The sequence below is a fragment of the Archocentrus centrarchus genome, chromosome 22 (assembly GCF_007364275.1).
Source record: "Archocentrus centrarchus isolate MPI-CPG fArcCen1 chromosome 22, fArcCen1, whole genome shotgun sequence".
Taxonomy (NCBI): domain Eukaryota; kingdom Metazoa; phylum Chordata; class Actinopteri; order Cichliformes; family Cichlidae; genus Archocentrus; species Archocentrus centrarchus.
The window spans coordinates 27,359,249-27,386,549 of record NC_044367.1 but is presented as its reverse complement, the minus strand read 5'-3'; the positions used below and the strand labels follow the sequence as shown (position 1 = coordinate 27,386,549).

The window sequence follows — 27,301 nt, the reverse complement described above, 5'->3', positions numbered from 1 at the left end:
CCCCACCAAAGGGTCCAGTCCAGCCTGCTGCATGGCTCTGCAAAACAAGAGTGTTACAAAGAAAGAGTGCAGATATTTTTGCACTTGTAGCTGTATTTTTGTCAGTTTTACAGCCTTTTTACTGACAAAGACCTCAGTCCATGTGTGAAAATGATGTCTCATATTCCTAGAACCACTCTCACAATTCAAGCCTGATGAATCCTGGCACTGTCATCTTGAAATATGCTGCGTGCTATCAGGGAAGAAAAAAAATCCATTGATGGAATAACCTGGTCATTCAGTATATTCAGGTAGTCAGCTGACCTCATTCTTTGAGCACATAATGTTGCTGAACCTAGACCTGACCAACTGCAGCAACCCCAGATCACAGCACTGCCCCCACAGGCTTGTACAGTAGGCACTCGGCATGATGGGTGCATCACTTCACCTGCCTCTCTTCTTACCCTGATGCACCCATCACTCTGGAACAGGGTAAATCTGGACTCATCAGACCACATGACCTTCCATTGCTCCAGAATCCAATCTTTATGCTCCCTAGCAAATTGAAGCCTTTTTTTTTTCCCGGTTAGCCTCACTGATTAGTGGTTTTCTAAAGGCTACACAGCTGTTCAGTCCCAGTCCCCTGAGTTTCCTTCGCATTGTGCGTGTGGAAATCCTCTTACTTTCACTATTAAACACAGCTCTGAGTGCTACTGTTGTTTTTCTTCAATTTGATTTCACCAAACGTTTAAGTGATCGCCGATCACGATCATTCAGGATTTTTTTTCCGGCCACATTTCTTCCTCGAAGAATAGGAGGCTCGTAACTATTTGCTTAGTTAACTCCAGGTGGCGACTTTTTTTTTTTGGCCAGGCAGTGTATATCTCAATAATAGGTGAGATGTTTACAGATTCCCACTCTATTCACAGCTCCTGAAGGCAACAACATCAACGGCGTCTCTGATCACAAAGGGTGCGGGTTAACTGCGCATGTGCTTGAGGGATCGCTGTCGGAAGCACAGTCGGGTTTGTCCAAAGGCTTTACACATCAAAACGAAAACTAAAAGGTAGGAATTCCTATGAAAATGACACGGGAAACAGGTCCCGCTGTCGGGATGAGAGTTTTTGGCCGTTCCCGCCGCTGTCCTTTGGCCCGTCGTGTTTTTTTCAACGACTTCGTAGCGAGAACAAACCTTCAAGGAAATGTTTGCTAGTGCCGAAGCGATGAACAAAAGAAAGCGACGACGCAGCCTTTAAATCCGACACACGGACTCACTCCGAGTCCCTGAAGCTTACAGCGGCTCACAGTGACCGCTCCGGGGCTGGATGGATGCTGCGGGTGCTGATTAAAGGGGAGAAATGTGGAGTTATAGTTGGTGTTTGCTGCGTGAGCATCATCCTACTGTACGGCGCCTGCGCACTGTTGCGTTACAGATTTCATATTCCACTTTTCTGACTTATTGATTATTGGACATCAGTATAACGAACAGCTGTTCGTGTTTTCATATTTCATGCCCCTGATGAGTGCACGCAGACTTCTGACCACAGCTGTGAGCATGCGCACATGAAGTGTAACTGGCTCACAGGCAGTAGCGACGCCGTGTTGTTGAAGCTATTATTTTCAGTTTTGTTTCCTTATTATTATTATATTATTATAGATAATATGTTTCTGTTATACTCAACAATTATACTCAACATTTTAATTTGAGGACAATAAAATTAACATTTTACATTTTATTGTATTTATTAAAATTTTAAAAACTTTATACCTTTAATTTCCGTTTGACCTCATTTTTAAAAATTATTTTATTAGGTTTTTACATATTTTTTTGGTTTGATTTTAGAGTTTTTGTTAAATTAATTTATAATTATCAGTGTATTTATTGTATTTTTCAAATATGTTTATTTAGAATATATTTTATTTAGATTTTTCTTATTGACCTCATTGTATTATATTTTTAAGCTTTTATGGAATTTAATCTAAATGTATATATATAAATTTTATGTATTATATATTACATGTATTTATATATTTATTTATTTAGAATTACCTTTTATCATACTTCTGGATTTTTACTTATTGAGCAGTTTAATTATTATTATTATTTTAACAGATCCTCTTTTTTTTTAACCTTATTGGGCTGTTTTGTTTTGACATTGTAATTTACATTATTGAGCTATTTTGTGTTGCAGGTTGTGTTTAATATTTTGACTTCTGTGCTGATGATTAAGATAAATAGTTCATTTTATTTTATTTTATTTTATGTAGATCTTGACATATTTGAATGATGATGTTTTTCATTTAAAATAATTATTTGTAGAGATTTTTCAGACTGTTCAAACTGAGCTGCATGTTATCTATGAACTTTAATAAGTTTGACACTCCTCACTCACTCTTGCATTTCCTCTCTTTCCCAAAGTCATGTCGGGATTTCTGGACGGGATCCGGTGTGGAGATTGTGAGTGTAATGTGGATTGGGGAGAGCGAAGAAACACCATTGCCTCTATAGCTGCTGGAGTCCTGGTATTTCCACTGATTTCTATTCTTTTTTTTTTTTTTTTTTTTTAGTATCTGTGTATTTATGAGTCTTAAACAATCAGAAAGACTTTTACATATTTTTATTAAAGCTTCATGTGTGAGTGAACTATTCAGGCTAACCGGACATGTTGTTTTTGCAGTTTTTCACAGGTTGGTGGATCATCATTGACGCAGCAGTGAAGTATCCCAGTGAGGCTGAGTTTCATCATGCATATCACACCTGTGGAGTCATCGCCACTGTGGCCTTTCTCATGTAAGACTTTCCAGACTGCAGTTATTTGGTGTTTCTGAAGCTTAAAGCCCGGCCTCCACGCTTTCCAAACCACATGGAGCCGATCGCTGTCAGAGAGGCTGAGCTGGTGTCACATGACACTAAAAAAAAAAAAGTCATGTGATAACTGAGAGTTGCGATTCTTTGCTCTTTCCATTTTCAAAGGTGGGCTCATTGATCACCCTCTCTGTTTATACTGGGATCCGTTTTGGTCTTTTTATTCAAAGATGTTTGTTATCATGTGACTAAAACTTACACATGTAAGTCATGTGAAAAGCCTCCATCTAAACCAGTGTGAACAAAGACAAAGCTTCAGTTTTGTGGTCATCAGGACATAAAAACTGCACACTGAGAAAAATGATTCCAATCCACCAAAAATGCTTCCAAGTTTGAGCCACTTTGCCCCAAAGTAAGGTTTAAAAAGCTATCAGCTACTCTTTTACAGTATTACACACTAATCCATAACATGCATGTTCATGTTGTGGATACGGTAAACCAAGAAGAAGTTAAAAAGTTTTCTTACCTACATCTTTATCCCTGAGGATGCCTAACATGTTTCCTGTGGCGGGGGTGAGGCAAACGCTTTTTAGATTCAGGGTTTGTGCGTCCTGTGTGTCCCCCTTGTGTAACATCTCTGGGTGTCACACCCACTACTGGAACAAGCTGACCTCCCAGTTGTAGTAGTCATAAAAACAGGCAGTGTTTCACTCCCCAGTAAGGCAGAGCCAGGTGGCCATCACTGGCAGGGCCTGGATTGCAGAAGTTAGGGTTGGTGTGGATGCTGCGACTTTCCAAGTGGGAAGTCTGATATGTTGGAGCATTTCAGCTGAAAATTCCCACTGTGAACTCAGATTTCCTTCTACTTTAAACGGAATGCAGCCTAAAAGATGGGCACAGTTTCCCAGTCTGAACAGTGAAGCAGTGCCTCAAACCTGCCTTCTTTTTAATGGCCACCAGGGGGGCGATACATGCAGCTGCAGAAAGCCTTCCTGTCCCATTGAAGTCTATGGAAAAATGTGACCCTCACACTTGACCTCTGTAAGCAGCTTTCTGATGAGGTTTTGGTCTCAGTTACTCGTTTTGGGTCCTACTGAATAAAATGTGGCATATTTTGGGCATTCTGAGTGTCGGTGATGAGTTGTTTGGGACGATCAGGTCCACCCACCGCTCATCAAATCAGGTGACGGTGAAAACGCTCATCTTAAGGCATCAAAACCAGTGCGTGGCACTTTGAGAGCCAGTTCATGAGATCCTAAAATTCCCGATGGCTGGGTGATGTAGGCCCGATGGACCTCGGTGCTGTTTGTTGAAGGTGTTTCAAATTTTGGAGGATGTTGTTTATGAAAACATCAATATTTAAATTTCCTTTTTGAAGTACTATTGTAAGCATTCGTAGTACCATTGTTCGTAAGCATCACACCCATTGGTGTGACGCTTAGAACAGAGTCAAAGGGCTGGTCTAGCAGTTATAAAGTCCTTTTCTGGTCTTCGTATTAAAGGATCAAACCGCCAGTCTCCTCATGAGTTGACCCACTCCGCCTCCTGAGCCACAGCTGCCCCTTGAGCTGCTTTCCCATCACTTCTTTGGGCTTAAATTTAATTTAAAGTGGACTTAAAGTGTTACATTTAACCTGTTAATGCTTACACTCTGTCAGACCTTCGTGCTGCTTAGAGAAATAAATGTTTCAGGAATCAGCGTAACTTTCTGTATTCTGCTGTTTTGCCCTTTTAGGATAAATGCTGTTTCAAATGGCCAAGTGAGAGGAGACAGCTACAGCGAAGGCTGCATGGGACAGACGGGTACGATGATGAGATTTTCTCTGCTTCTATTTTGTAATGATTATTATTTTTTTAATGTGTCAGGTCTGCTGTGTGCTCTCCTTATAGCCTGTATCTGTGCACGCTGTAAAACACAACCCAGTAAACCCGTCACCTGGTGTCCCGCCCTCTTATCTTTTTCTTGCAGGCGCTCGAGTGTGGCTCTTCATCGGCTTCATGCTGGCTTTTGGCTCCCTCATTGCCTCCATGTGGATTCTCTTTGGAGGATTTGTGGTGCCTCGTGAGTCCACTTTATCTGCTTAGCACCTTGCTGCTTGGCCCGACTGTTGAGCTGTGTTTAACTGTAGGAACTTTCTCTGTGGACCACAGTTACTGTTTCTGAGCAGAAAGTATAAATTGGCCTGGTTTAACAACAGCGAGCAGTAATTGTTACACATTGATGCATGAATATGAACACCTCCACCTCCACACGCGTCCACAAAGAGCCAGTTTTTATGAGGGTGTAACAGACACACACTCACCCTTCGGTCCGGTTTGTGTCATGCAGCTCAGCTCCTCCTGTCAGAAACAAACCTGCAGCTCAGGCACGAAGAGAAAGGGATCCAGCCAGTGTAACCTGGTTGGCGTGTTTTTATGAAGTCCTGTGACTAATGAGCCCAGTTTTATGATCTTTGAGCCGGGCTGGAAGCAGCTCTTAGGGCTCAAACTTCCCAGCTGACTTCGAAGATTTCTTCTTGTTCTTTCTCACAGGTCTGTGAGCCTGGAGTCCATCACACCGAGCGAGTCTCAGGTTTATGACGCTGACATCAGGGGTCAGGGGTCGTGACCCTGCTGCAGTTCTCTCGCCCGTATCCACTGGCCCCCTGTAACGTTTTTTTTTTAACATTATGATTTGTGTTTACAGTTGGGTCCATATGTTTTTGGACAGAGCCACAATTTTTGTAATGTTGCCTCTGTACACCGCCGCGGTAGATTTTAAATCAAACATCAAGATGCGATTGATGCGCAGACTTTCAGTCACCTGATCTCAGAGCAGCTTCAGGTACTGAAGGCAGAGACCCACAAACGAGCAGCAGCCGAAGGTGCTGCAGTGAAGGCCGGGCAGAGCGTCTCGAGGGAGGAAGCACGGGGTCTAAACTTCAGGCCCTGCACAGGATTTTCATCCAAGTATTAAAAACATTCCTTATATCCATCTATCCATCCTCTTCTGCTTATCTGGGGCCGGGTCGTGGGGGCTGCAGCATAAGCAGAGCAGCCCAGACCTCCCTCTCCCCACCCACTTCCTCCAGCTCATCTGGGGGGGAGGGGGGGGGGGGGGGCAAGATGTTCCCAGGCCAGCCGAGAGATGTAATCTCCCCAGGGTGTCCTTATATTTAGAATAAATGTTTTTTCTGATTACTGTTGAGCCTCTGAAAATGGAAACTGTATAAAAGTGTCTAATATGTAAAGAGTTAGTGCTTTAGTTGAACTCTGTCTTTCTTTGCTGCAGCGATGTGAGTATTTCCTGCTCGGTCTGAGTGGATCGGTGCGGTTTATGACATCATGAGGGATTTTTGTAAGGATCTCTGAGACGGTGCGATGCCGTGACTGACTCTGTAAACCTGCTGTGTCTTTTGCAGAGAAGCCCATCGTGTACCCTGGAATTGCAGTTTTCTTCCAAAATGCATTCATTTTCTTCGGGTAAGTCATTCACTCCTCTGCCTCCGTTTGTCCGTTTCAGGAAAACGAAAACGTTTCGCTCATGTTCTCGTTTCCCTCTTCAGGGGTTTGGTGTTCAAGTTTGGGCGTACCGAGGACCTCTGGCAGTAACTGCTCTGCATGTCTCCTTACGTCCACAGTTACACACTCTGCTTTCTATACTGTGTGAGACCGTATGCTTCAGTGGTTATTCACTTTATATATGAACTTTTTTTAGCCTTCAGATTAACATGTTTAATTTATCTAGTTTGCTGTATAAAAGCTAAATCATAACTAAGCACAAATTTTCACAGATTTCTTTAAAGTTTGAATATTTTCAGATGCGTCTGTTTGCACTCAGACTCTCATTTTTACTTATGCATAAAAAAAATGTTTTGTTTTTGGGAGCTTTCTGACACACAACTGTCCTTTAATTTGACCTGCCTGTTGAGTGGAAATCCCATAAATTTGTTATGGTACAAAAATTAACCAAGAGTCATGTTTCATAGATGTGTACACATACATGTTTATTGAATGTAATTGTGGTGGGTTGTTTGTACTTTTCCAGAAATAACACTATATCAGCTGTGATGCAGATTTATTATTGAATTAGCCCACAGAGCTGAGCTGAAGCTAACAGCTGTCACTGCTGTGCGTTTGTATTGAAACACCTTCAGCATCAGGTCAGCTTCTCACGGCCACGGCAATAAAAACATACTGAGCAGTAACCGAGTCTGACGCTCCTCACTCTGGATTTATTTATCCTTCTCTTTTTGTTGCACACGCGAATAAATCCCATCACGATTGGTTTAAAAAATTAGATGCAGGGGTCGTCGTCTTCTGCCATCTTCTTACTTGCGCTCTGCAAGACGGGGAAACTGCAAAAACGTGAAAACACTTTATGAATTTAAAGCTCATCACAGTGGAAATCTGTCAGAAATACCTTCAGATTTTTATTTATTTAAAGAGGAGCTTTAAATATGATGGCTGCGTACCTCCCAGAAGGCCTGATCGTCGAAGCATTTCTTGTCCTGGGGCGCTCTCCAAAACTTCAGCTTAACGAGGAGCCCTTTTAAACAGAGAGATTAAACATAAAGAAAACTGTATGTAAATGGCCAAATATCAAACAGTAGTCCTTAAAAGATAAACTTAGATTTCTGCATAAATATGACCCTTAAATAGTAACAGATTACTAAAAAAATAAGTGCTAAAAGCAGATGAAGGGAAATTGGTCAAGCTGCAAAAACTGAGCAGTAACTGTGCGGGAACCTTTGCTGTCAGTGCCCGTCATGTGTGGCAACGAATGCCGGTAAATATCTCGGGTACCAAAGGTTATGAAAATCGTTTTATTCAGCTGTAAACATTTGTATTTCAAAACTAAAATAAAAATCCAGAGGAAACTTCTCTCGGTTCAGTCTCAGTGTGACATGGCTGCGAGTTAGTAACACTTAAAATGTGACACATTCCCACAAAAATCTAAAAATAATTAGAGACAAGCTAATAATCTAAACAAAAACTTGATTCAAACCAGAAAATCTGCTGGAAATGAAACAAAAACTGAAGTGACTCTGCTGGTAACTGTTTACAGGGTCATGCTTTTTTATGGCCTCATTTTATACAGAAATGTCTTCGGTGTTTGAGCTGAAGGCAGCTGAACTACTTTAGGTTCTTGAAGATGTTTCTCATCTGAAGGGCTTATTTGGGTTTCTTTGCTTGTGGTCGAGTTCTCAGAGAAGGCAGAAGGTCGTGGCCTACAACATACACTGCAGTCTCAAGGTCCTTTCAACCACCCACTCACACCTTGGCCCGTGTGATATTAATATCACAGGCTGACAGGTGGGTCAGTGACTCTTGGGACAGCCTCATCGGCTTTTAGACCTGAACAAGCCTTTCTGATGAGAGACGTCTTCAAGAGCCTAGAAGAAGTCCAGGTGCCTTCAGGCCACCGTGACCTGGATGACTGAGAACCTACAGACACCGAGGCAGAAAACATTGAGGTTCACAAACTCTTGAGCGTATTGTTGCACCCAATACAAAGACGTGGCTTTAGCTAACTCTGAAATGTAACCTAAAGCAATTCAATAAAATGTATTTCCTGATTATCCCGGGCTGCAGGTGATAGAGATCAGTGTATACCTGTAAGGATTCCCAGCGTCACGCTTAGAGCGATAGTGATGAGGAGAGCACAGATGTGAAATAAAGCAAACCGGATCGCTCTGCCAAAAAAGAAGAGCAGCTAATGACACAGGGTGCTCCATCTTTTACATGTTACAATCCAGCATTGTGGGGCGGTTTCGCTCTTACATCACGGGATTAGTGGAGTCTTTGATCTGCAGGATGAGATGTGCAACCCATCCCAGTAGACCCGGAAGTCCATGACTGCTCAGAATAGCACGCGTGTCGTGGCACTGGAATGCCAACAGCATGTGGATCTGCAAAATAAGTTACCTGAGTTTTAATGTGCAGACTGTGCGACCATGGGACAAATGTCCATGTGGGAGTGGGGGGGAACCTTAAGATAGTGGAATCCAATGGTTGATACAACAGCAGCAGCGAATCCGATTGTCATAGCTTCCCAAGGATGCTGAACTGCTGACACAGAGATGCCAACGGCGACGCCACCAGAGAGGATGCACGACTGCAGATGGACCTGAGATGAGACCAAATCGGACCTCGTCAGTATCGAGCGTAGTGGCTCAGTCGGGTCATGGTCACAAAACTGAATAAGCTCAGCTCTCCCTGTTCATTTTGACTACTGGATAAACAAAAGTGTGTTAAAGCAGCCAAAACATCAAACATAACCTGTAACAAAATGGATTCATTCAAACAGAATGGTTAATAATGGCATCTTTTTAAATGTGACGGAGTGAGGAGGCCCTACAGACAAAAAGGCTGGCTTGTCATAGTTTGCTGGTGATAGCTGCAGCTCTCATTTTTTTAAATAAAATCATGACAAAAATAATATACAGTAATTTTATTACAGTCACTTTATTAGGTATACCTGTTCAGCTGCTCATTAATGCAAATATCTAATCAGCCAATCACATGTAGACATGGCCATTCATTCATGGTATCAGGACAGAAAGGTGAAAATGGCTTGTTGATGCCAAAGGTCAGAGGAGAATGGCCACACTGCTACCACCTGATAGGAAAGGAGCAGTAGCTCCAATATCGTTACAACGTAGGTTTGCAGAAGAGCATCTCTGAACATGGATCTCTGATCCTTGAAGCAGATGTGTTGCAGCAGCAGAAGACCACACCGGGTGTCGCTCCGGTCAGCTAAGAACAGGAGACTGAGGCGGCATTTCACACGGGCTCACCAAAACTGGAAAAACGCTGCCTGTTCAGATGAGTCTCGATTTCTGCTGCAACATTCGGACGGTGGGGTCAGAACAACATGAAGGCATGGATTCACCCTGCCTCACAACAACGGTTCAGACTGCTGCTGGTGTAATGATGTGGGGGATATTTTCTTGGCACACTTTGGACCCCTTAGTACCAAATTAGCGCCACAGCCTACCCGAGTATTGCTGCTGACCGTGTCCATCGCTTTATGTCCACAGTGTGCCCATCTTCTGATGGCTGCTTCCAGCAGGATAACGCACCATGTCACAAAACTGTGATCATCTCAAACTGGTTCTTGAACATAATGAGGGGGGTGTGGTGGAACAAGAGGTTCTCATCATGGATGTGCAACCAACAAATCTGCAGCAACTGTGTGATCATGTCAATATGGACCAAAACCTCTGAGGAATGTTTCCAGCACCTTGCGGATAGTTTAAATGTGAAGAGAAGCAATGTTTTCTTCTGCTCAGAGACAGCACAACTACACGAAGAAGCTAAAAATGAAAGCAGATAAACTGCCAGATCTTCACATTTCTCGTGAAGCAGAGTGTTTCTAGCAGAGATGCCTGCAGCATGCAGAGGTGAGTCTAAAGTAATTAAACTGGCTTTTTGAGTGCCAGCAGAAGTCTGATCAACTGTCTGAGAGGGGAAACATATGTTGAACACTTCCTTTTAGTCCACCTTATGTTGACTTTGCACATACAGTACCATAATAATGTGCAAACATATCAAGTGTCAGATCATACCAGGTTGAGTTTTCCTTGGGGGTTGGAGAGCACAGACAGAGCAGCTGCTGTCACAGCACTAACAGCCAGGGCCAGGTAGGTGCCGCACACAGCCCCCAGCTTCCTCCCAGGAGTATGATCATCCACGAGGACGGAGTTAAAAGTGGGCCAAAACATCCAGAGAAAAGCAGTCCCTGGAGATGAGAGAGAGTCAGGTGTAGTCAGTTTCACAAAAGTGGAAATTAGCCAACTGCTGCAGCAGATATCCAGGAAAACTGTTACCTAACATGGAGAATAATCCTGATTTTTTATCAAATCGCTCCTTTTCAAATGGGTGCTCTGAGCCTTTACGGTAAAGGACCCCTGTTAGCATGAGTCCAAACAGGGACCCAAAGATGTGAAGCATCATGATGCTTTCCAGAGGCCGGACCTAGAGGACCAGAAAAACATCAGCAGCAGCTGCGTGTTGGTGTGAACGTGCTTCGCCTAAAGATATGATGTGAGGGTGAAACACAGCCTTACTTTCAGGAAAAACTGCAGAAGCTTTTCATTTAAGATGAAGCCTGACACCTCCAGCAGTCCAATAAGGATGAGGTGGACTGGATTGGCCTTCCCCAGCACAGCTCCAGTTGAAATGAGGGCAGATGCCGTGCGCATCTCAGCAACTATCAAACTGTAGCAGACAAGTTCCAGTTAAATGTGTTTTGCTGCAGGCCTTAAACATCTTAATACCCACATAAAGCTCCTTCAGAGGACAGTAATTGCACCAACTGTGTCCTCCCACCTTCTCAGATCGATCCTCATCTTTCCTCTGTAGTACAAGGACTCGATGTCATTCAGTATGAGGGCCCACTGGGTGGCCATGGCAGCCACAAGCAGGTTAAACCCGGAGCCACTGAAACCATGCCGCACTAAAAAAGTGCCCAAAAAGCCAAAACCTAGAATCACTATCACATTCACATCCTGGAACTCTGCAAGAGAAGAAAAGAAGACACAAAATATAAACAATTACAGCAAAAAAGGGCAGATGTTTTTTTATTCAGGAGACAACCCGTTAACTCGTGAAGCTTATCAATGTCCAACAAACCGCAGCTCCTCCCCACACACTCGGTCTGAAGTGTGTTTATTTCCCATTTGAAGACATGCATATGAAGTCAGTTCAAAATATAATTTCTCCATAAATTAGATATTCAAATTAAACATAATCTCCGCCTTTAACCCCTTCTGCCCCCATCTCTCTTTCAAGCTCACAAAAATAAAACTCACCTGCGTAAAAGTTGATGAAGGCATCCGCTTTTCCCTTTCTTTCAATTTCAACGTAAAACGCAAATATGATGATAAAACCTGTCTGCAGGAGAAGCAGCAAGGGTGCCAGACGGGAGCGCAGACTCGGTGCGTACTGAGGAGGCATTGGAGATGTTTGCTGCGCAACTTCTCTTCCAACTGACGCTCAGAAAACGGGCGCAGCCCCACATCACGCAGCTTCTGCTCTTTATCAGCTGCTGGACATAAAAACGTCTTGGCAAGACAGCGTGAGTCGCACTAATAGATTTGAATCATGAAAAATATAAATATTTGTAAAGTTAAGTGAAATATTTTTGGTATTTCTTAGGAATATTTTTAAATATGAGGAGATGAGCAAGATGAAGTTTTGTTATATCCCTATGGATAATGATAATTTAAAAAAAAGGGACCAACAAATAATTTTTAAGCAGAGATAACTGCAGTCCTCTTTTTTTCTTTTTTTTTTTTTGGCGGACACGCACGCACACACCGTGCACGTTAAACCTGGTAACAAAGCATAATGGCATTCATTGCTCTGGGGCAAGTCTGTCAATGGAGCACACACAAAGGCCCTGATATAAATAACCCCCGCATGTCGGACTGGATGTTTTTTGTATCGGGCACAAAGGGGATTTTGTCCCGAAGACAGCATATTTTAGTCCTCGTAATAAACCAAAGGCAAAAACCTATAAGGGAAAGACCCGCCTCTACTTGCGGTTGATTGGTCAATCAGCGATGCCCAATTTGTTCACAACGATCTGATTGGTGGAGCGACGAGACGCTTCGCTTACGGTGAGGCGAACTCGCCGAGTGGCCACTGAGGGGCGCGATTGGCTCTCCTGTGTATCAGTCAAAGAGAGAGGCCTCTGCGGGCACAGTGATTGGACGAACTGGCCGTCTGACAACCAGACGTACGTAAAGCACAGTGCGCGTTGGGCTTATTGAGCCTGCGCTAACAGAAAAAGAGGAGGTTCCCCAAATAGAGTCATTTATTTATTTCTTTGTTTCCAGTGGAAAAAATAATAACAACAGCGACATTTACCACAAGCACCTTTATTTATTATCGCTGTCAGCAAACGCAAGAAAACTGGATAAGATTACAGCGGGGACTCGGAGGCCAAAGCCAAGCGGAGGAGGATGAAGCGGCGCAATGCGGACTGCAGCAAACTCCGACGGCCGTTAAAACGGAACCGAATCACCGAGGGGATTTACGGCAGGTAACTCACACGGAGCGTCCTCGGCGGGGGGCAATGAATGGGGCGTTTGCGTTAATACACCTCCAGAAGATCACACCTGGTGCCACTTCCAAGACAGACTGTTAACCTAGCCAACCAGCTAGCTGTCTGTTTTCGTACACTAGTAGCAGGTAAGCTAACCGTGGCGCTAGGCCCCAGAACAGCCCGTTTTGAGCTGGGACTCCGACTCCGCAGCACAGTTACTGGTTGAATTACATTGCAGCGGACTTTTTCATGTTAACTAAACAACCTCGGGTGTTAACTGTGCGCCCGACTCAGCTGTCACTGGCTGAAGGTGTCAAAGTTAGCTGCTCGGCTGTTAGCAGCTCCGCCAGCTTCTTATTGCCAGCATCATCACATGAAACTGAACGGCAGCGGTGTAACATTAACCACAAACACGTCGATAAGGCTGCTGCCACTCACTCCTAACAGCCCTCAGTGGCTCTGCTGCGTGGGGCTTCATACATATTAACGCTAAAGCCCGTTTAGTTTTCACACGTGGCACCAGGACCTGGAGATGTGGGGCAGTGTTTGAATTATTGAACAGGTGCCCCCCACCCGACATCAAAGAGCAGTGGGCCACTTTCTGGGTATCTGACAAATGCAAGAAAAAAGCAGCAAGCGGCTACAGCAGTATTTACATCCCTGTCGCATGTACTCTGCAGTGACACTGTTGTCACATACAGGTGTTCAGTGTCCTCAGAAGCTCCATCAGCAGGAGCAGCAGGAGGCTCCAGGTAGACTTCATCTCCCACAGTCTGCCAGCAGTGCAGGGATTTCCAAAGGGGTTTCCAAAAGGCTTGAGCCACCACTCATTTCTTGATATTTTGCTGCCAGGGACCCAGATGTTCTCTTCATTTTTTTTAAGTGCTCTTGAGCAGTAGTTCTCCAGACTTTCTGAAGGTCTTTCAAAAACATTTTTTGGACATTGGCTGCGTTTTCATTCATTATCAGTCCAGTCCTTGTACATGACCACTTTCAGAGGAATGTTTTTCTGTTTGTTAAGCCACTTAACGCTGACCCATGAATCAACCATAAAAAAGGCTCCTAACTCAAGGGATAAACCAGTGCTGTGTTTACACATAGCAGACAGCTTATCACAGGAAAAATGTAATTTTAAAGAAGTTTCAGGCCTAAAAAAAAAACTGTTCATCTGCTGTAGATAGTCTGTGAAAGTCATGTCCTTAAGAAACAGCAAGAAATCCAGCAAAGACCTGATACAGGACCTGAGACATGGACCTTTAGCTGATCCATCAGCTGTTCACCGAAGCCTCATCAGAAATGGCCTCAGTGTAAGGATGGCTGTCAGGAAGCCGTTCTTAAGGGAAACTGGGAGAAAAGGCTGAGGTGTGCCAGATTACACAAGAACTGGGCTGAAAATAGGTGGCAGCAGGTTTTATGGCGTGATGAATCCAAATTTAAAAATTCAGTTCACATAGTTGTCAGTGTGTACAGAGGAGGTCAGGAGAGAGGTACAACAGCAAACATCTACCGCCTCCTGTGAAACACGGTGGAGGCTCTGTCATGGTTTCAGCCAGTGGTGTTGGAGGTCTTATCAAAACTGATAGAATTATGAATACAGGAAAGTGCCATCAGATTTTGATTCACCACGAAGTACCATCTGGAAAGCATCTGATTGGCAACAGTTTAATTATTCAGCATGACGATGATCCCAAACACACTGTCCGTGCAGTAAAAGCATCCCTGGATAGAAAAACACGCAGGTGAACACTATTAGTCATGGATGGGCCTCCCCAGATCCCAGACCTCAACATTCCTGAAGCAGTGTGGGATCATCCTGACAGAGAACAGAACAAAAGGCAGAAACATCCAAAGAAGAACTTTGAATGTCCTTCAGGAACTCCTGGAGAACTTCCTGAAGGCTGCTTAAAGAAACTACAGGACGCTGCCTCAGAGAGTTCATGCTGAGCTGAAGAATAAATTGGTGCAGCTCGTTCCCATTTTCCTTACAAAATATAAAGAAATGAGGGTCAAGAATTTTGCACAGTACAGTATTTTCAGATGAAGGTGCATTTGAGCATTTTTTTTTTCTCCTTTGCAACACAAATATGTTCCTGCTGCCTCGGGTTCGGCTCCTTTGCTCCTTCACAGCAGGCGAAGTTTCTCTCTGAAGAGAGATTCGGTTTCCAAGTGCCTCTTTTAAATTGCTGGCACTGTAGCGACATTAGTCAACACTGACGTCTGACGTCCAGCTGAAGCCATAAGATAGGAAGCTTCACTCGGTTTTTTTCTTTGGTGCTGGTTTTCCTTCACACAGAGTGAGCAGTTTGACCTCCTCACAGATGTTATTCCCACTATCATTGTGGGCATATGATGTGAACTAATCATTTAAATTAATTACTTTGGGTGCAGTTATTATGATGTTATTTGCTTGACACATAATCCACAGAAACAGGTGGCATTAATAGTATAGACTCTTACATTTTCTTGTGTTTTGTGTTTGTTTTGTTTTTTTTTTCCTTTTTAGTACCTTCCTGTACCTGAAGTTCCTGGTGGTCTGGGCACTGGTGCTGCTGGCAGATTTTGTACTTGAGTTCAGGTTTGAGTACCTCTGGCCGTTCTGGCTCTTCATCCGGAGCGTGTACGACTCCTTTAGATACCAGGGGCTGGTGAGTAGATGGCTTAAAGTATGGACTACACACTGAACACCTGAAAAGATGCTCACAAGTCAAGTAAAGTCAGATTTAGTGATTAAAAGAATAAAACAATAGTAAATAAAAAGTAATCAGAACTTAAAAAATGGGTTTCCAGTCAGGTTTTAATGGTGTCTAATGATGAAGAGGTCCTCATATGAAAGGGCAGTTTGCAGTGTAGGAGCATCTGCTGCAAAGGTCTAACCTCCTTTATGATTAATCTGGAGAACCAGGAGCCTTCACTCAGCAGGTCTCACTGATGTAGTCGCAGTGACTTGAAAACAATCTTAAAACTTTACTGACGTGTTAAAATCCATGAACGAGAAGGCCGAGTCCTTGCTCCCCAAAACAAGAACTTTGTTAGAAATTGTTGACTTTTCTCTGTCAATATGCGCTTAAATGCCTAATTTATATGCTAAAATACACGAGTCAGTGAGTAAATGAAATATTAATAGAGTTATGTGCAAATACATGGTCACACCTATGGATATGAATGAAATCATTCTCTGGTATGACCTGGATCAGGCTAATATTCTCTTATTTTCTTAGCTAACAGCGGCCTTTCTGGTCTCGCGGCGTTTCGACGGACTCCAGCTCCACCGTATTGGACAGTAGTCGTTCTTTGTGGGAGGACAAACTAAAACATGACACCGCTCATCCAGCTGGACTCAGCAGGAGACCTGCTGGGCATACAGCGCTATCCAGCGCACAGCTGTGCAGCCCGGAAATAGCTTGACTTTTACTTTGAAGGATTTAGCATTTCCCCTTGACTGCAGGTCTTAATCACACGATTTAGTGAATTAAATGACTACAAGTTGCAGAAGAGGGATATCAGAAAAAATGAAGGGCGTGTTGTTTTTACCTGTTACACTGACGCAGCACATTTTTCCCAGAAACTTGATCAATGGACAAGAAGAAGCTTTTTACACTAAAAACATGGCGGCCTTTGAACAGAGACACTGACTGTGTCTGGTGATGAATGGAGTGAACAAAATAAACAAAATAAAAGTTAGCCCCAGTTTCACTGGATTTTTATATGAATGTATCAAAGACTCAGCTTTGATCTTTATTAGACATGTATACATTACATTAGGAGTCTTTTTGCACAGTTTTTATATTATTTTTTTTAAATTTTGTTTTCAATAATCCAAACAGCGAGGTGATTATTCCTTTTGCTCGTTGACCATAAATTTCTCTTTCCACCATCTTGGCTAAAGCTAAAGCTGACCTGTGAAACCGTATGGTGACATTTATATGGATTTATGACAGTAGGGAATGCAGCACAATAATTGATATATTTCAACTTTCATGACTTCATAATTAATGAGATTGAACAGCCCAGATTAAACTCAAGGTGCAGGACGCTGCATAAGAGATTTAAACTACATATCCGAGTCATCTTCACTCATTTCTGCTTATGTGGGCACAGAAATATAATTCCAGACGGTCTTTATTATTATTTCAGTGCCCAGCTTTGTAACCGTGGCACTAAATTAAGAACATGCAGACACGCACTGTTTTTCGTTTCCTGTTGAGATGCTGCGTTTAGGTCCTGAACATTATCTGTTCATTTTTCTGCTGGAGAAATATGAACAGGGCGGCACTAAAACGTCTGTGTGGCGCAAAGAAAACGTCTCAGTACTGAGTGACAGTTTCCATTAACGGGTTAAAAAGTGTTTGGAAACTAGAAATGATAGTTTCATGTACACTGTAGGCCTTTTTTGACCCAAACTTTGGGTTAAAACAACATAAAAACATAACAAACAGACAGATTTATATGACAGGTAAGATAAATAAGTCAGAGAGGTGCAGCCTTTGTTTGGAACAGTTAGATGGGTCCTTGTGTGATTTATCCTTCACACGTATGTGAACATAATCAGCGGTTTCAAAGGGTAAAGATAAGTGGAAACCCTTTCATAGATAAGATGGGATTTGGTTGTCTCAGGGTTAATTTAAATACAGCAGAAACTCAAAGGGAAAGCTTCATCAGCTGGGTTGATGTGCAGGTATACGAATAACGGCCTTTCAGACCGTCAGTCCCTGATGTGCAGCAAGTTTATTCAAGTCCTACTACAATCCCCAAAACAACATGTTGCTCTTATCGTTAATCCTGTTTGCTGCCTCTTAGGATCAGAGCGCTGCTCTCGCTCACAAACAGCAGAGGTCTGATCGGGCGCGCAGGTCGTTCCTCTGCATCTGCTCATTCTGATGTTAGCGTTTATCTTTGGTTTCTTTGCTTCTCACAGAGAAGAGAGAACCAAAAATGTAATTCATGAGGCCGCAGATGGCACACCTTTAATTAGGTGGTTTTATTAAGTTGGGCTTTATTTATCCTGAAGTTGGGGAATTCTTAATAAATAATATGCAAAAGAGCTCAAAAAGGTAAAGATTACACAATAAATAAATGTAAGCCTTGCTTTCAAGTAGCTTGAGGTTAGTGTTTGATGATGTACACCTCTTCCTGTTTCATGTGATGTCATAACCACCTCTCCTCTGCCCGACAGGCCTTTTCAGTATTCTTTGTGTGTGTGGCGTTTACCTCGGATATCATTTGCCTCCTCTTCATCCCGGTGCAATGGCTGTTCTTTGCTGCCAGTACCTACGTGTGGGTGCAGTATGTTTGGCACACAGGTAAGACCGACCTGCCTTTGGGTGCACTGATATTTCTGACTTTACATGCTGCACATCAGGGTTTTTTTTTTTTTAAAGCTGTAAATGAACCTTTATTGGCCATTCTGTATGTTTATTAAAACATCTATTTTAGCTTGAGTAAATTAAACACCAGCTGCACATATTTTTATCACAATCTTGGTGACTTTTCTTTTCCTTCCCCTTTGGGGGGAAATCCGTGATGATGTTTGCTGTAAGTCGGGAATACCCTCTGGTGTGTGTGTGTGTGTGTGTGTGTGTGTGTGTCCTTTCGACGATGGTCTGCTAAGATAACTCATCCTTCGTAGTCACAGTTCTTAGAAAAACTTCCCCTTCGGAGGAAAGCAGGTGTGAAAGTGTGGTCTCATTCACTCGGCGCTGTCTTATTTACAAATAGTTGTTTCTGAGAATTTTGCGTGTAAGTAAGCCGGCCTCTGAGGATTAGTTGTCGGTCTGATTTAGCGGCGTCCCCCTGAGCTGACCGAAGGCCAGGTGTCAGATTGAAATCCCAGTACCCGTTCGGGGGGGGGGGGTGAGAAACAGAAACTGGTCCCCAGTTGCTTTCTGAGCTCTCCAGCTTTATTCACCAGCCACATTCAGACTGAGAGGACGTCACAGGAGTATTAATATCTCCCAGCTCTCCACAGCCTGGAGAGCCTCAGAGTTTTAGAGCCACTGACTCAGACAATGGGTACCGACTATATCCTGAGCACCCTGTGCTTGCTGTTGGCAGTAATCTTACTGTCTTATACTGTTTTATATACATAAGGGGCAGATCACAGTTGGCAGCATTTCCAGCAGTGGTGACATGACTGTTAGGAAGCTCATTATGGTTGATTTATAGGCATGTGTCTGTTCTGATACCTCAGGTTTATTGGTCTTTCCTCAGGTGCAACGGCCGGCATTCAACATGTAATAAAACAATTATATCATGTTCTATTAGTTTATTATAGACAGCCATCAGGAAATAAAATATGTAATAAAAAAAACAGCTTATATTGCAGAAAGTGGTCACATAATACTGCTGTGATCAAAGATGGGGAAACTCGGGGGAGCTGCAGTTCAGACTTTTTATACCTGATTTATTGGGTTATCCAGACTCCTAAACTTATTTTATATGTTTTTAGGCACTTGATTGATTTGATTTATTTTTTATTGCTTTGGAAACGAGTCGGGGTCTCACATCTTTGTCCTGCTTTGCTTTTTTCAGAGAGGGGGGTCTGTCTACCCACCGTGTCTCTGTGGATACTCTTTGTGTACATAGAGGCAGCCATCAGATTCAAAGACCTGAAGAACTTCCACGTGGACCTGTGTCGCCCTTTTGCTGCACACTGGTGAGCCGCTGCTCTGCTTTAACTCGGGCCGCTGTCTTCATCACTGATGAACAGCTGATGTGTCAGCGCAGACAAAAAAAAATACACATTTTACTCAGATGTGTTTGTGTTTTCATAAGCACGTTTTTCCATCTGTTTTATTTAAAAAATAAGCACCAAAACATCGCAGTGACCCTCCACCTGTTCCAGGTGACCTCACGGGTGTGCGTTTTGTCTCCGCAGCATCGGCTACCCCGTGGTCACGCTGGGCTTCGGCTTCAAAAGCTACGTAAGCTATAAAATGCGCCTCCGGAAGCAGAAGGAGGTGCAGAAGGAGAATGAGTTTTACATGCAGCTTCTACAGCAGGCTCTGCCTCCAGAGCAGCAGATGCTTCAGAGGCAAGAGCGGGAAGCAGAAGAAGGTAAGATTCAAATCCGCACACGTGCAAGAAAAATCACATTTATATCGTTAATTACCCTGTGACGTCATCCACACAGTGATTGCTGGCTGGCTGCTCAATGACCGTTTAGCAGGGTGGTGTCTGCACAGGAGGTGATTCCCTCGTTGTGCATTGTTTTATTGCCGATTCGCTAGAGGTAACTCTGTAATGTATTATCCACCCTGTCTTAGGTCAATCAGTGAAGCTCCGCCCCCTCATTAGTATTCGCTCATGTCGAAGTTCATGCTGCACGTGGTTATTTCACCCGTCGATGTTTAAAGTTGCTGAATCACTTCCTGTGGTCTGCTGGTCGTTTCCTGTGCGGACGCCTCCTAAAACCTCGATTATACTCCGTTACAGACGTGGATCGCCGGAGACCCCACGGTTAAACCTCCAAATCCACTTGAAGTCCGCCCCCTGGTGCTCAGTGCATTGTAATGTAAATTCTCTGCAGACGAGTCACAAAAACAGGCAGACATCAGTGTGGACCTTTGTGCTCCCAGTCTGACAGAAGTTACATCATACGGACCCGAGCGGGCGTGTGGAAAGTATAATCCTGGCACAGACTAATGTGGGAAAACAGGTCGATTTTTAAAATATTTGTTTTCTCAGGCGGTCCAATCACTGCTCTGCAATTAGATCAGTCTCAGGGTGAGCTTCTGACTTTTACTTGTTTGTGGTTTCAGCCCACCTGAGATCACGTTAAACTGCTTGGACACCGTAATTAAAGGAAGTAATGTCTGCCTGGTGATTTGGTTTGTATGGACCAATGTGGCGCTATTCCACGAGTACAAGGCTCTGCTGTTATTTTTGCACAACTGCTGTAAAACACGGAGGCTGATTTTTATTTTTAGATGTTTGATCCTCTTCATATATTCTTTAACTTCCTCTCTAATCACAGCCGAGCTTTGGTCAAGTTCTCGTTAGTTTCTCATCAATCATTTCAGTCAAATCGCGACGTGTGCTTGGAGCGTACGCCTTCCTTTCTATCCAAAGTGTGCGGTCACAGGTGCGCCTGCACCACAGTTCAGGTAAACACACCTTGCACACAGTTGTCAGGTTGTTCATGATTAGTTGCAGCCTGTCAGTGTTTCAGGTAGATGTTTCAGACTTGCTTATATGCTCTCTATAATGGGGATGAACAGGTTGAGTAAGTGCAGCATATTAATATTTGATGCAAATTAACCACCAAGGTCAGAAGTTCAGTTTCAGGCACACAGGCAGCAAAGAGGCGGCGCTGAGACCGAGAACGTGGAGCAGCTCTCGTTACTGTGGTCACTATCAAAACCTTCACGGGCCAAAAAACCCAACGAGGACTTTTATCAGCACACCTGCTCAACGTGAACAAAAACGATCCTTTTTATCAACTTCTGTTTACCCTGCAAAAAGTTCAAATAAAGGCTGTAAGCTGAGGAAACTTCAGTGTGAATGATGGGACGATCACACCTCTCATCATATAAACAATGTTGTATTTCTGTGTCCTTGCAGCAGCGGCGGCAGCTAAAGGAATAACTGAAGCGGACACGCCTCCAGTGTCACAGAATGGCGCCCCAGCCAATAAAAAGACATTGGCACAACTGCCGGAGCTAGAATATAGAGAAAAAGGGAAAGAGGGCCGGGGCGGTGGGGAGGCTAAAAAACAACATAACAGCAACAGCATCCTGCCATCATCAGTGGACTCTAAACTCCAGGAGATGGAGTATATGGAGAACCATATGAACAACAAGAGACTGAACGCAGAGCTGGGCAGCACAGAGAACCTGTTCCTCAAAGAGGACAACAATTCCTCCTCTTCTTCTTCCTCGTCGTCATCCTCCAAAAATTGCAAAAATGCTAGCAGCAACACTGCGGCACTGAACTCCTCGCCCCGCGGCCACAGCGCCACCAACGGCAGCGTGCCCTCCTCCGCGCCGTCGTCCTCGTCGTTCGCGGGGAAGAACGAGAAGAAGCACAAGTTACCGGTGAAAGGGACGTCGGGCGGCTCCCACAGAGACCCCACAGACAACTGCATCCCCAACAACCAGCTCAGCAAGCCAGACGCTCTGGTTAGGTAAGAGGCCGCAGGATGTTTCTCCAGACAGGCTTTACTAAATTATTCTGATCTAATCGGTGTTTCAGATCATGAAATTAGGGAGTTTTTTTTTTTTTTTTTTTAAGGATTTGGCTTCACCTTGAGCATAAATATTGTTCATCCACTGCGGTGGTGGACAGACGAAAACGTACAAAAATAATCATTTTGTGTGTGTGTGTGTGTGTGTGTGTCCTCTGTCTGCCGGGACAGACTGGAGCAGGATGTCAAGAAGTTGAAGGCCGACCTCCAGGCCAGCCGGCAGGTGGAGCAGGACCTGCGCAGCCAGATCGGCTCCCTGGGCAGCGCGGAGCGCTCGATACGCTCCGAGCTGGGTCAGCTGCGGCAGGAGAACGAGCTGCTGCAGAACAAGTGAGTGCTGCTGGGATCTGTGAAGGTCTTTGAGAACAGCTGGGGTTTGTTGTAAACTTGCTTTTCTTTTTTTCTGGTAGATTTACAACTTTTTTATTTATTTTTTTTAGAATCCTATCTACAAAATTTCAAGTTTATTCTTTCAATTATTATTATATTTTTTTTTTAGGTCTTTAAAAGTATTCATTAAAATTTTTTGACGCTTGTGCCAGGAAGAGAGAGAGAGCGTGATTTCATAGATAAAATGAGGGTAATTATAAAAAAAAAAAAAAACAAAAAAATGTACCGTGAGTATTTGGTTGGGGAAGCATTAGTGGATTATATCCATCCATTTTCCTGGATTTTAGTGGGAGGGTGTTCCAAGCATCCTGGATCTTACACTCTGGTCTCCTACCTGTTGAGCGTGCATCCTAATCGGATGCAAAAAGCACCACTTTCTTCCTGTTGTGCTAACGAGCTGCTCTGTGGTTCGTGTGCTCCTGCAGGCTCCACAGTGCAGTTCAGGCCAAGCAAAAGGACAAACAGACAGTGAGCCAGCTGGAGAAGAGGCTCAAAGTGGAGCAGGAGGCCCGAGCTGCCGCCGAGAAGCAGCTCGCAGAGGAAAAGAAGAGAAAGAAGTTAGAAGAGGCCACAGCAGCCAGAGCAGTAGCACTAGCAGCAGCAACCAGGTGGGTGCACATCTGGGCTGTTGGCTTGTTGTGGGTTTTGGAAGTCGTTCCCCCCTCATTGTTGTTGTTCTTGTTCTCAGAGGGGAGTGCACAGACACGCTGCGGAGGCGGATCACTGAATTAGAAACAGAGTGTAAGAAATTAACAATGGACATCAAACTGAAGGAGGACCAGATCCGAGAGCTCGAGTTAAAAGTGCAGGTACGTGCTGGAGAAATCGGGGCGTGTTCATCGTATTTTAGTTTCACTTCGGTTTGACTCATTCGTCCGTCGGAGGGTTGGGTTTCTCAGACGCTGCCTTTCTGTGTGCGCGGCCGCTTCTGCTTTTGGTCTGATGGCAGCTACCATTGGAGGGTGGGGGTGTGGGGGCAGAAGTGAGACAGCAAAATGTAACATCTCTATGATGATGAGGCGCTTTGTGCAGGTTTTGGATGAGAATATAAAGTTTTAGATGTTTCTGAGTCAAATCAGGGCGATAAAGAGAGACGGCAGCAGAAATGGACCACACACAGCCCAGCTTGATTTTAGGTGGGTCAGACCAGTAAAGCTGTCGCCCAGTTAGCTTAAAAACACCTTGAAATGGTTCCACTTTCATTCAGAGTGAAGAAGTTTTAAGGACACGTTTAATTTTTGAGGTCTTAATGAAAAAAAGTGCAGCTCGGTTTTTCTGCATTATAAAGAAATCCTGCTAAATTAAAGAAAACCTCAGCATGGCTCTTTGGTCCTGAACTGTAATAAATAAAAACTTTGATCATTTTAATAATGCATGCATAAAATTAGAGAAGAAGCTCTGGCAGCTCGTTGCTCTACATTAACTTTTGTAATGTAGAGCCTGACTAACTGATACAGAAACCTGCTAATCCAGCATATTGCTCAATGTTTTTATCTTTCACATAAACAAAACATGAAGATCCTCTAAAATTTGTTATGTGTGTAGTTTTTTTTTTTATTGACTATTTTGGGCGGAGCTTCTGCTCGGATCAGCTGTTTGGTGCTTTTGGTACCCAGCCCAGTTATCCGACCGGAGCAAAGCAGCCCTCTCCTTCTGACATCGCTGTTTCTGTCTTCTAGGAGCTTCATAAATATAAAGAAAATGAAAAAGACACAGAGGTGCTGATGTCAGCGCTGTCAGCCATGCAGGACAAGACGCAGCACCTGGAGAACAGCCTGAGTGCAGAGACCAGGATCAAACTGGACCTCTTCTCTGCGCTCGGAGACGCCAAGAGGCAGCTGGAGATTGCACAAGGTTCACAAAACATCACCGTCTTCACAGATATTCAGGTTTTTATTAATTCTATTTTTTTCTAATGTCCCAGACTGACTTTGTGAAATCTGTTTTCAGGTCAGATCCTGCAGAAGGACCAGGAGATCAAAGACCTGAAGCAGAAGATAGCCGAAGTGATGGCCGTCATGCCCAGTATCTCCTACACAGCCGACACCAGCAGCATGACCCCCGTGGCCCCCCACTACTCCTCAAAGTTCATGGACACCAATCCCTCCAGCCTGGACCCCAACGCCTCCGTTTACCAGCCTCTCAAAAAGTGAACGCTTCGTCCCCCCCCCCCGCCATTCATCCTTCTGTTATTTTCACTCCTCCTGCAGGTCCGTGTCCTCGGGGCTGAGAGCCTGACGGGCTTTTTTTTTTTCTCCCCCCTTCCCGGTTTTCTCCTTGCCAGGTCAGAAGGATGTTGTATTGTGCGACTGTATTTGTTGTAGTTAAAACAAAAGAAAACTTAAAAAAAAAAAACAACCCAAAACTTAAAAATCCCGCGTCAGCTAGGAAGCCCCAGTTTTTCTTTCTCTTAAGTGTCTAGTGAAACCTCACAGAATCGAGGACCGCTCTCGCTGCTCATCTCCCGCGGAGTCTGAATTTTTGGGTTTATCGTTCCCTCCGCAAATTGGAACACAGTCCTCGTCTATTCCACAGCCTGACTTGTAATCCCAATTTATTTTAACAGCTGTTCTCCCGAGATAGCATCAGAGGAATGTGGTGCACTCGTGACACAACCCCAGCCTCTTATTTAAGAAATAAAATCACAGTTGGGACACCAAATCTGACCCTACTCTGAGCTGCTTTGGGGGTTCGCTGCTGGTTTTCTGTCATCTTCAGCTGACAGCCCCCCCGCCACCACCCAATTCCCATGCCTGGTTGCAGAAAGAGAAGTCTGTAGAGCTTCCCACCGCTCTGCATAATCCTCCATCCCGAGTCATGATCACAGTGCCTTGAGTTGAGGACATGACTTTAATGAGATGAAGCCCAAACCTTCTGAATAAGTTTGAAGCATCTGGCTAAGCTGGAGGGATCAGTTTAGTGGGACTAAAAACACTGATTTGTTGGTCATTGCACTCTGAAGAGCAGCCTTATGATAAAATCACTCTATGTTTGACAGCAACATATTCAATACTTTTAATTTATTCTCGCATCAGTTTGTTGACATCCAATCAGAAGAAGCCCCGCCTCTTTAGTTTTGTCATTGTGGAGCGCACATGCTGCTGTTTGAAAGGGAAAACTGTGCAATGTAAAAAAAAAAAAAAGAAGCTAACTTTAATGTCACAGTTGAATTAATTTAATTAATCTTCCACTTCGGTTTGCGTGAACGCCTGTGTTCGAGAATGTACTGCAGATACATTGGCTCACGGGGTGAGTGTCAGAGCATGGAGGTTTCTGTTCAGGGGTTTAGGGTCACCTGAGGTCACCTGTGGGGTATCAGAGGGTGTACAGCTAACAGTAAAGGGACTAGTAGTTTTGTGAATGTCGCAGTATTTGCATCGCGGGGCGAGTGGCTGGTTTTTCTTTCCTCCTGTTTCCGCTCCTCGTTTTTCCTGCAGGGAGAGAAAAACGTTCTCGAGTCTGATGCGGTTTCACCGTCGTTGTCGCGCGTGTGGTTTTCGCCTTTACTTTGTACGGAGACGCTTTTTTTTTTTCTTTTCTCACTCGCTCACATCGCTGTCATTGGCTTCTGGAAAATGTTGTGAAGTTTTACAGTTTAGTCGGTTGTTGGCTCAGCTGATTGTGGGAAGAACAGGTTTGTTTTGTTTTCTTTGCCCACAGTTCGCCCCCCCCCCTCCTCCAGGCCTGGCCTTGGCTGCGCTCTCGCTCTGTGAGGTTTACAAGAAATAAACTTTTTTTTTCTTGCAGACTGACGTCTCTCTTCTTGGTGCTGTTAATTTAATGTTTGCAGAGATTAAACCAACTCGATTGCTTTGATTTGATTCAGTTTCCTTCGATCTTCACATTCTTAAAATATTAAACCTCGACGCTGCGGTGCTCTTCAGGTTCATTTAAAAACACTGTTGGGGTCCATCCAGGTTTTTAAAAGTGCAGAACAGCTGGATCACTTTCATCCTCTTAAAGTCATGGCAGTCTGCATAATGAGTATTTGGACAATGACAGGTTTCCAGTGGATTTTAAATCAAACAAATGTGATTGAAGTGCAGACTTTGAGCTTTAATTTAAGGGGTTTAATAAAAAATTTGCATTAACTGTTTGGGAATTACACTTTTACACACAGTCCCCTGTTTTCAGAGGCTCAGATGTTATTAGACTGAAGGGCAGGTGAGGCCTGTTTCCTTATTACTTCATGACAAATTAAGCCCATAAAAGATCTGGAGCTGATTCCAGGTCTTGAACTGGCATTTGGGAGCTGGTCACTGGAATTCTTACTATGAGGTCCAAACAGACCTGAATCCATCCGAGAGGGAAAACTTCAGGAGGGGCCAAATTAAGAGCCTGATACATTTTTGAGTGCTCAGCTGAAGGATCACAGAATTATTTCCATGGTTCACAAACAGCTTCACAACATCCAACAAGAACACTCGAGGTTGTAGGCGTATCACAGTCGAGCTCTACAATCAGGAGACGCCTCCATGAATGGAAATGCAGAGAACTTATAATAAGGTGCAAACCGCTGGTTACACTCGAGAAGACCAGATTAGACTTGGCCAGAAAACCTCTAAAAGAGTCTGTACAGTTGTGAAAAATAATTCTTTGGGGAGATGGACTTGTATCCGGATGATGGAGGAGAGAAACTGCTCCTAATGTAAAGGATGGGTATTTATGGCTTCTGGAGGAACCGGGTCGCCGGTGTTTACTGATGGTGTGACTGCTGATAGAAGCAGCAGGATGAACTGTGAAGCGTTCAGGGCTGTACTCTGCTGCTCGCTTCACAGGGCGAATAATGACCCAAAACAAACCGCAAAAGCAACCCAGGAGTTTCTCAAGGGCCAAGATACAGGATAATCTAGAGTTGCATGATCTCAGCCCAACAGAGCAGCTTTTCAGTTATTAAATACAGAACTGAAGG

At 43.9% G+C, this 27,301-nt stretch overlaps 3 protein-coding genes across 3 annotated transcripts; 2 read left to right on the top strand and 1 right to left on the bottom strand.

Annotated features, from left to right (window-relative positions):
- The first annotated feature begins 887 nt into the window (after window positions 1-887).
- tmem50a (transmembrane protein 50A) lies at window positions 888-6,751 on the top strand. The gene is made up of 7 exons (XM_030719419.1): window positions 888-1,045; window positions 2,399-2,502; window positions 2,658-2,770; window positions 4,521-4,588; window positions 4,755-4,847; window positions 6,187-6,247; window positions 6,331-6,751. Exons 2-7 carry the CDS (start codon window positions 2,401-2,403, stop codon window positions 6,374-6,376), a joined length of 483 nt encoding a protein of 160 aa, XP_030575279.1. The 5' UTR covers window positions 888-1,045; window positions 2,399-2,400; the 3' UTR covers window positions 6,377-6,751.
- rhd (Rh blood group, D antigen) lies at window positions 6,746-11,779 on the bottom strand. Its single transcript, XM_030719404.1, has 10 exons — window positions 11,581-11,779; window positions 11,099-11,285; window positions 10,837-10,987; window positions 10,597-10,744; window positions 10,336-10,508; window positions 8,757-8,894; window positions 8,549-8,676; window positions 8,381-8,460; window positions 7,240-7,313; window positions 6,746-7,122 (listed from the first exon to the last, which is right to left on the bottom strand). Exons 1-10 carry the CDS (start codon window positions 11,723-11,725, stop codon window positions 7,096-7,098), a joined length of 1,251 nt encoding a protein of 416 aa, XP_030575264.1. The 5' UTR covers window positions 11,726-11,779; the 3' UTR covers window positions 6,746-7,095.
- A 956-nt stretch (window positions 11,780-12,735) lies between these two features.
- maco1b (macoilin 1b) lies at window positions 12,736-25,523 on the top strand. Its single transcript, XM_030719401.1, has 11 exons — window positions 12,736-12,815; window positions 15,322-15,463; window positions 17,992-18,118; window positions 19,347-19,470; window positions 19,693-19,871; window positions 21,378-21,939; window positions 22,171-22,329; window positions 22,815-22,997; window positions 23,078-23,198; window positions 24,069-24,243; window positions 24,340-25,523. Exons 1-11 carry the CDS (start codon window positions 12,736-12,738, stop codon window positions 24,540-24,542), a joined length of 2,055 nt encoding a protein of 684 aa, XP_030575261.1. The 3' UTR covers window positions 24,543-25,523.
- Window positions 25,524-27,301: the final 1,778 nt, after the last annotated feature.